This window comes from Cherax quadricarinatus, chromosome 84 (assembly GCF_038502225.1).
Source record: "Cherax quadricarinatus isolate ZL_2023a chromosome 84, ASM3850222v1, whole genome shotgun sequence".
Classification (NCBI taxonomy): domain Eukaryota; kingdom Metazoa; phylum Arthropoda; class Malacostraca; order Decapoda; family Parastacidae; genus Cherax; species Cherax quadricarinatus.
This window is the reverse complement of record NC_091375.1, coordinates 12,184,893-12,194,241: the sequence shown is the minus strand read 5'-3', so window position 1 is coordinate 12,194,241 and position 9,349 is coordinate 12,184,893. Positions and strand designations below refer to the sequence as shown.

Here is a 9,349-nt window from a genome sequence, read left to right as displayed (position 1 = left end):
GATGACATCATTAAGACAGTACAAGTGTTGGATGACATTAAGACAGTACAAGTGTTGGATGACATCATTAAGACAGTACAAGTGTTGGATGACATCATTAAGACAGTACAAGTGTTGGATGACATCATTAAGACAGTACAAGTGTAGGATGACATCATTACGACAGTACAAGTGTTGGATGACATCATTAAGACAGTACAAGTGTCGGATGACATCATTAAGACAGTACAAGTGTTGGATGACATCATTAAGACAGTACAAGTGTTGGATGACATCATTAACACAGTACAAGTGTCGGATGACATCATTAAGACAGTACAAGTGTTGGATGACATCATTAAGACAGTACAAGTGTCGGATGACATCATTAAGACAGTACAAGTGTTGGATGACATCATTAAGACAGTACTAGTGTTGGATGACATCATTAAGACAGTACTAGTGTTGGATGACATCATTAAGACAGTACAAGTGTTGGATGACATCATTAAGACAGTACAAGTGCTGGATGACATCATTAAGACAGTACAAGTGTTGGATGACATCATTAAGACAGTACAAGTGTTGGATGACATCATTAAGACAGTACAAGTGTTGGATGACATCATTAAGACAGTACAAGTGCTGGATGACATCATTAAGACAGTAGTAGTGTTGGATGACATCATTAAGACAGTACAAGTGTTGGATGACATCATTAAGACAGTACAAGTGTTGGATGACATCATTAAGACAGTACAAGTATGGGATGACTTCTAGAAATAGCCTGAGTGTATGTAATGTGTGGGTGGCAGAGAGAGCTGAGTATGGTGTTAGTGAGGTGCATGTATGAAGGGAGAGGAGGGTGGATATGGGGAAGGGGCGGAACTTGTATGTATGAAGGGAGAGAGAGAGGAGGGGAAGTAGGGAGTGGGTATAGATGGAAGGAAGGGGCGGGTATGGAGGCTGGCATCATTACCCTACTTGGGCATTGGCAATAGCAAGTGATGGTAGTGGTGGGCGGGGTGTTTCTGAGTTCGGAAAATATAACACAAAACTTTGCTGCTTGTACGTATTTTTAAGATCTTATTGAAGCATCTTCATTATATCACATCTACATTCTATTTTCAACCAGGGAGATATAATTAGCATGCTAAATCTGGTTAAATGCGAGCCTACTCATGTTTGTTGAAGTGTCTGGCACCTCCTCACCTACATGTCATTGTCACCTTAAGAGAAATATCACTGCTAGCGGCCTGTCTTTCCGTCTTCACGTCAGAAAAACGTGAATCACCTCTTTACGTCAGAGAGACGTGAATCACCAGTAGTGAATTTATTCTGATTTTTGGCTGTATTTTGTTTTATTATCAGCTTAACTAATTATTAAGCTCTCAGAATCTTGAAGGTGTTGTGTATGGAGCTTTAGTGGTAAGAGTCTGGCACTCTTAACCCCTCATTTAAGCTTACAGTGTGTGGTTTATTGCACGTTGGCACGTTGGTGATGGTAATGGTGGTGGTAATGGTGGTAGTAGTGGTGGTAGTAGTGGTGGTAGTAGTGGTGGTAGCAGTAGACCTGGTCGACAATTTCCCATGGACTGATGAATTTGGGCCACAAAACCTAGTCTGGTCGTTAGTGTGATTAATTAGGCTCAAAGCCTATCAACTACACGAGGGTGATTAACGCTGAACATCACATGTTCACCAATCAAATTACTCTAATCCCGAAGATGGGTGTGTAGAGATCAGGCATTAAGTGTATGCAAGTTGAGATGTACAGTGGTACCTCGACTTACGAGTGTCTCAACTTACTAGTTTTCCGAGTTACGAGCCTTTGCTCGGTCGATTTTTTGCTGTGTATATCGTATGTGTACATACACTGATGTTCTGTATATATATATATATATATATATATATATATATATATATATATATATATATATATATATATATATATATATATATCAAGATTAGTATTTATACATTGTGTGTGGCATTGTCTATTTAGTTCCGGTGCCTCCCCTTATATTTATTTATTTTTTATTTTTCAAGTGTCCCTTCGTAGATTAATTGTTTCAGCTGTTGCAATAAATGTTCTACTTTCGGAAAGGAACTTTCATTATTTGTATCATCGCCAACCTACATCGTCACTGAGAATTACATTTTTTATTTATTCTCTGTTTACACACAGAATAAATCTTACCTATCCTAACCTAACCTAATGATGCTACAGTTGTAAACACTACAATGATCTAACTTGAAATACGTTGATGATACGTCTGAAAATAAGTTGATGCTTTGTCGTTAAACACGTTGATGCTCTGTCGTTAAACACGTTGATACTCCTTCGTTAAACACATTGATGTTGTGTCACCGTGATGCGCCATCTGGCAGCTAATAAAGCCTCTCTGATTACGACAAATCTAAAAAAAATATATATATAATTTTGTTGATAATAAGGTCAAGGACACAGCTTTGCACCATTCTATTGCACATTGTTGCACATGTCTGCCGGATTGCAACTGTACGTTCTTGCCATTTAGTACCCGTAAAAGATAATATTGTAATGAATTATCTTTACGGAGCTTTCAGTGTTATACAATATCTCTTGGTTATAGAAGACAAGGTAATATTTATCACAATAACTGAGACAAATAACATTCAGAACATCACAGTAGAGAGGGGTAATCTGGCGCACTTAGATCTTCATCACAAAAGTGACCGAGATGAAAGAAACGCCTTCAGTAAAGTGTATTAAGTGTGTGTATTCGTGTCCATTTGCCACTACAAGTAATATTCAACACTTGGTACATGAATGGGACACTACCGACAAGATCAAAACTAGATACATGTGTAACATCTGGGTATCCTTTTGTTGACGTCTCGCCAACCGGTGCTCTTCACACCGGCATCAAGGTTGAGGGACTGATTACCTCATCTTTTGTATATAGTTCTACTGTCTTCCAATTGTGTCCTTGAGTTTGCATTGATAAAGCCACTGGATGGCGAAACATCTACAATAAAGATACCCAGATGTTGCATGTGGTCTAATTCTTCACCAACATTCAACACGCTACAGAATATACTACTGACAGGAGAATGGGATACTTGTGTAAATGTTACACAAGTGTCTCATTCTTCAACGTGTCAGATTTCTAAATCATTTACATCACATAGTACAAAAGGGTGAAAGTAATATTAAATCTTTCAGTCTTGAAGTCAGTACGTACTATTTCTTGCAATAGTTGTTTGGTGAACCTGCTAGTTTGATCTTCTTTATTTCTTACTTCACTCCTTTCTCATTTTTTCCCCTTTCCAGTAACTATTGCGTATGATTCCCCCCTTCCTCCCCCCCCAAAAAGGCAAATTATTTTCTGATAATGAAGCGTCCTGATCCTACGCTGATGTTTACAGTTTCAAAAAAATCAACTCGCGAGTTTTCTGCAGATCTGATATGGAATATATCGTATTGATGTCGAAATGTTTCAAATAAATGAATATTTATAAGGAAATAAAAATATTTATAAGGAAAACATAGGAGGATATCTGTTTTAATCCGTATACCATTCTGAAACACAGCATGGATCACTATGTGTGAAACTTAGTAGTGAACATCAAACTAGTTACAGATAACACAGTAGACTTCGGATTTTCTCAGGTAACGCTTAGTCGAGGTGTTTCTACTGAAGGTGTTCCTGCTGAAGGTGTTCGAGATGTTCCTGCTCAAGGCATTTCTACTCCAGGCTGTGCTACTACCAGGCACCATATTGGGGATAGCTGAACCGTAGTCTACAAAGCACCATCTCCATGGCAGATGAACTAATATGTAGCTGGTATCATCGTGGTAACAGAAGAAATATGTTCCAAGGCATCATCCAGGCAGTACTTGAAATATGTATAAATTATCATCCAGGCGATAGATGATTCATATCAGTAAGAGGTGGCTAAGAGAATGCAAGTTTCTTGTAATATTTTTTTTCTGAAATTTGAATTATGAAACAACTGATATAGCACATCAGAGATAAATAATAAGATATGATTTCTCTATAGAAAGGCTTCAAATGAAACATAAATTTTATGTTAAATTATATATATGTATGTATATATATATTGTCGTATACGAAGTGCTGCAAAAATATAAATAACAGATAAAGAGAGAAGTACCAGCAGATAAACAGAGAATAGCATTATGTCTTACACAATTATTAAAGAAAGGTGGCATTTAGAAATTGAAGACATATCCCCAGACAACAGTAAACGATTGGTGGTAAACAATGGGATTAATAAATATATGTATTGTTCGAAGGAATACGGTGCTGTACTTCTTAGAAGCACTTGCGGTGGACGATGCCGGGGCCGGATTCGTCGTACTCCTCCTTGGTGATCCACATGGCTTGGAAGGTGGACAGTGAGGCCAGGATGGAACCACCGATCCAGACGGAGTACTTACGCTCGGGAGGAGCAATGATCTTGATTTTGATGGTGGAGGGAGCCAGAGCAGTGATTTCCTTCTGCATGCGGTCAGCAATACCAGGGTACATGGTGGTACCACCAGAGAGAACATTGTTAGCGAACAGGTCCTTCCTGATATCAATGTCGCACCTCATAATGGAGTTGTAGACGGTCTCGTGGATACCAACAGATTCCATACCCAGGAAGGAAGGCTGGAACAGAGACTCTGGGCAACGGAAACGTTCGTTACCAATGGTGATGACCTGACCATCAGGAAGCTCGTAGGACTTCTCGAGTGAGGATGATGCAGCAGCCAAATTCATCTCGTTCTCAAAGTCCAGAGCGACATAACAAAGTTTCTCTTTGATATCGCGAACGATTTCTCGTTCAGCCGTTGTGGTGAAGGAATAACCACGCTCTGTCATGATCTTCATCAAGTAGGCAGTCAGGTCACGGCCAGCCAGGTCGAGACGAAGGATAGCATGGGGAAGACAGTAACCTTCGTAGATGGGGACGGTGTGGGTGACACCATCACCAGTATCGAGCACGATACCTGTGGTACGACCAGAGGCGTACAGGGACAGCACGGCCTGGATGGCCACGTACATGGCTGGGGTGTTAAAGGTCTCAAACATGATCTGTGTCATCTTCTCACGGTTGGCCTTGGGGTTGAGGGGAGCCTCAGTGAGGAGGACAGGGGACTCCTCAGGGGCAACACGCAGCTCGTTGTAGAAAGAATGATGCCAGATCTTCTCCATGTCGTCCCAGTTGGTGATGATTCCGTGCTCGATGGGGTACTTGAGAGTCAGGATACCTCTCTTGCTCTGGGCCTCATCACCGACGTAGGCGTCCTTCTGACCCATACCGACCATCACACCCTGGTGACGAGGACGGCCGACGATGGAGGGAAATACGGCTCGGGGAGCGTCGTCACCAGCGAAGCCGGCCTTGACCATGCCGGAGCCATTGTCCACAACCAGGGCAGTTGCCTCGTCGTCACACATTGTGGAGTTTTAGTCAGTCTGTGCAGAAAAAATAAAAGTAAATAACTTTATTAACCATTACTGAAGATATATCATTATTTACAGTAGAAAATTCTTGGCATTTCGCTCAAGCACTGCTCAATGATTCCAAAATCTCAGTGTACGAATAATAAATATATTTTATTCTTCATTTTAGGGAATAAAGCAGCCTCGGAATTTGTATCTTCCCTTATTGCTGCATTAATGACTCTTAAGGAAGCAATAGTCTTTAACCCTAACATATTGATCATAGATTTAGAAACACTCAGATGTTTAATTAAACAGGAAACACCTGGAAGTCTTTGGTTGAAGACGTTTCGCCAATCACTAGGAAAGAGAGTGTCTACATATATCACCTCTTTACCAAATTGAAAAAGTCGCGAAACGTTTTCAGGTAAAAATAACCTGGTGTTGCATATGTGTCTAATTTCTCATCTTGTCGGTATTATATACCCGACGTGTGTATCTCGCAATGCATACCGTATACCAGACATGTGTGTCTCGCAATGGATATTGTATATCAGACCTGTGGATCTCACAATGAATATGCACTGAGAACTGCCTTATCATGCATTATATAAATAACCAAGTCTGCGATGTTAATGTATAGTATGGCCTCAACAACCCTCGTGTAGCCGACAGGTCCTAAATCTTACGAACTAATGGTCATGAGATATTATACGAGGAGCAGTATCTAGTGCATATACACTGCACTAACATTACCCCTTCCAATACAGACGAAGGGTAGATTGCAGTCTTCACTATTCTGGCAACTGGAAAGTTCTAAACTTTGACCTGAACCTATTGTGGTTTCAGATATTTATAAATTCAGTTTTCCTGGCAAACGTTACTTTATTAAAGTAATGACGCTTTAAAGTTCGACTCTGAACGATACATCGAAAGTATAAAAACTTGTTTCTCGTACTCATTTTGCGATGTTAATATTCCTCTAGACATTAGTAGAACAGATACTGACGAGTTAATAAGCTGTAATAAACAGTAAACCCATATGGTATCTTAACCATACATAGCTAAACCAACATGGTTTGTATACAATTCTACTGCCTTCCCATTGTGTTCTTGAATTTGTACTGATAAAGCCACTGGATGGCTAAAAGTCTGTAGTGAAGATACCCAGGTGTTTCACATGTGTCTAATTCTATGTCTTGTCGGTACTGTACACCATACATGTACTGTATGGTATATTAACTTTCAAGGTACACCCAGACCCAAAACAAGAATTCTGATGCACATCCCGGTTTACGTCTGAAAGGTTACGTATAATACTTGATTCTGTGTGGAATTTTTAAGCTTCGTTATTATTATCGTAGACGTTAGGATGGTATACACAGGGTGTTGATTTTTTCTGGCAGCGATGCTCAGGTCTCAGAAACAAGTGTATCTTCCCAGCCGGTGGAAAAGATTTTCAGTTTCTTAGGATATTCACTGAAGTAATGGAATTCAGTCAACGTTTCGGTGAGAAACCAACACCTTCATCAGGATACATTTCTGAAACATGAATCCTGGACTGAAATGAATCTGGAACATGGTGTAACACGTTCCAGATATGAATCTTGATAAGGGTGATTGATTTTACCGTCGAAATGTTGGCTGTATAATATTACAAGTCTTTCCCACCATCAAGGAAACATAATTCCTGAAACTCAATTATCTTTACAAGAGTATCTTGATACACCTTTGTGAATATATCCAATTAATAAAACGCGTTACTGGAACGATGGGGGTCGAGAAGAATACAAATAGGTAGTGTTTATGTACCGATAAGCGGACGGATGTTCGAGTCTTCAACACTCATTTAGCTAACGGATACCAGTTATTTTACGAAATTTGTGTCCTGCGTTGAAGGTTTAACATTCATATCTTGTGCTAAACGGATATTTTTATAATGTGCGTATTCCTGAGACAAAGAACACGTAAGACTGCGTAAGTGTGATCTTGCGTTAATGTATTGCGGATTAGATATACATTTGTAAATGCGATTTGAGAAGAAACTGACGGAGCTGCGATATTTATTCGTCAGGAAACAGGACAAGTGTTTCCTGACGCTGGTCTTAGTCATATGACAATTCACTAACCGGAGTTTTGGTTATATGACTAAAACGTTTCCCTGGCTTACCAATCCGTTCCTTGAAAAATTAATAATCACACCATATATTGTGGATTTTATTGGCAGTGTTCTTGCGATATCTGACGTTCAATGATGTTCAGGATGACTCTGAAGCCTGCAGAAGGCTTAAGTTGGGGAGATGTAATCAGTGTTTAGGTGATAAATATTGATTACATTTTAAGTACCAGTGATGAATCCTCAGAAACGTTTACGGGAAGTTATAAGCAAAGCCATTAATAAAATCTAAGGTCATGCCGCTAATCAAAGGGGTGTACGTTTTCTGTCAAGTAATTTTGCATATCTATAACCGGCGATAGCCTATTCCTGAGCTTGTTGAAGGCTTAGCTACACGTTCAACCTCTCCTCCATTGATCTCCACTCCCTTATGTAACAGAGGCTACGACACCGCCTGTAATGTTTAACACGGGATTACCACAGCACGTACACAGGTCCTAACGTATCCTGAGTCTGAAGTACACTGGGGGCTGGTGTCTGCAAGAAGCGTCTTATATACCCAGCATGCGCTTCCGCAAGAAGTTGCAACGGGTATACTTGACTCATTACGCTGACAGGTGCTGGACCGCAGGTAGAACGTCACTTAAGGAGTGAAAATATCAGCAAGGTCGATCATACATTCAAAAGTGATGGCTCAGAAGGGTATATTAGTTACAGTTGGCAAGCAGTGTTGATGAGTCGAAAAGTTGTTGTAATACCCTTCGTAGTGCCAAAACTTTGTTCTATGGAGACGTGACAGAATTATCTTCAGACCAGCAGGTGGAAAACTGGCGTGAGTACGAAGATTTTCATAATTTTAATCACTGGTATTAAGTCTACTGACCATTTTAGGACCACGTATACTGTTAGAGCTTTTTTTGCATGAAATTTCCGTTTTGAAAATTGATTGTACTGCCATTTTATATCTATATGACATGAGAGATGTGGTATCATCTTGTCGGTGTTGTATACCTGTCTTACACATCTGTATGACATGTGTTCTCGCGGTCTCTGTGGAGTATATTGCTACTTCAAGCTTCTCTGGCTGAGTGTATTATACAATATACACGTCAGTCTGTACAGTATACACACCAGTCTGTACAAATATAGACACTAGTCTGTACAGTATACACACCAGCCTGTACAATATACACACCAGTCTGTACAATATACACACCAGTCTGTACAACATACATACCAGTCACACACCAGTCTGTACAACATACATACCAGTCTGTACAATATACACACCAGTCTGTACAACATACATACCAGTCTGTACAACATACACACCAGTCTATACAATACACACACCAGTCTGTACAATATACATTCATATCTTTCTGGAAATCAATTTATATATAAACTTAAGAAAAAACTCCGAACCTCATCAGAGTCTCTGGAACGTAAGTTATACACTAAGCTTTCTGATAAACATTACACTGTAATGTTTACACGAGTAATGTGAAAAACGCGCTTCAAACGCCAGTTTCTCTGGACAATATTATATACGTGAACCTCTTCGAATCATGTTTTGTTGAAAAAGTTGAGCGTCGATACCTTAAAAATAGACTCAAAGATATTTTACACCTGTATTAACTTCTTACACATTCCCCGCGAGCACAGCCTTGATTACGCAGATCGCGAACTGCAATAGCACTCCTTGCTCAGGTACTAGGAAAAGATACCGAAGGGAGAGTGATTCTATAGAAAAGCTCTCTATTATTACATTCAAGGGAATCACTGAACCTCCGAGGGGGAGTGACTTGGGGCTATG

The 9,349-nt window shown here is 39.9% G+C and overlaps 1 protein-coding gene across 1 annotated transcript; it reads right to left on the bottom strand.

Annotated features, from left to right (window-relative positions):
* Nucleotides 1–4,049: 4,049 nt before the first annotated feature.
* On the bottom strand, nt 4,050–8,180 carry LOC128704359 (actin-3, muscle-specific-like). The gene is made up of 2 exons (XM_053799519.2): nt 8,024–8,180; nt 4,050–5,450 (listed from the first exon to the last, which is right to left on the bottom strand). Exon 2 carries the CDS (start codon nt 5,430–5,432, stop codon nt 4,302–4,304), a length of 1,131 nt encoding a protein of 376 aa, XP_053655494.1. The 5' UTR covers nt 5,433–5,450; nt 8,024–8,180; the 3' UTR covers nt 4,050–4,301.
* Nucleotides 8,181–9,349: the final 1,169 nt, after the last annotated feature.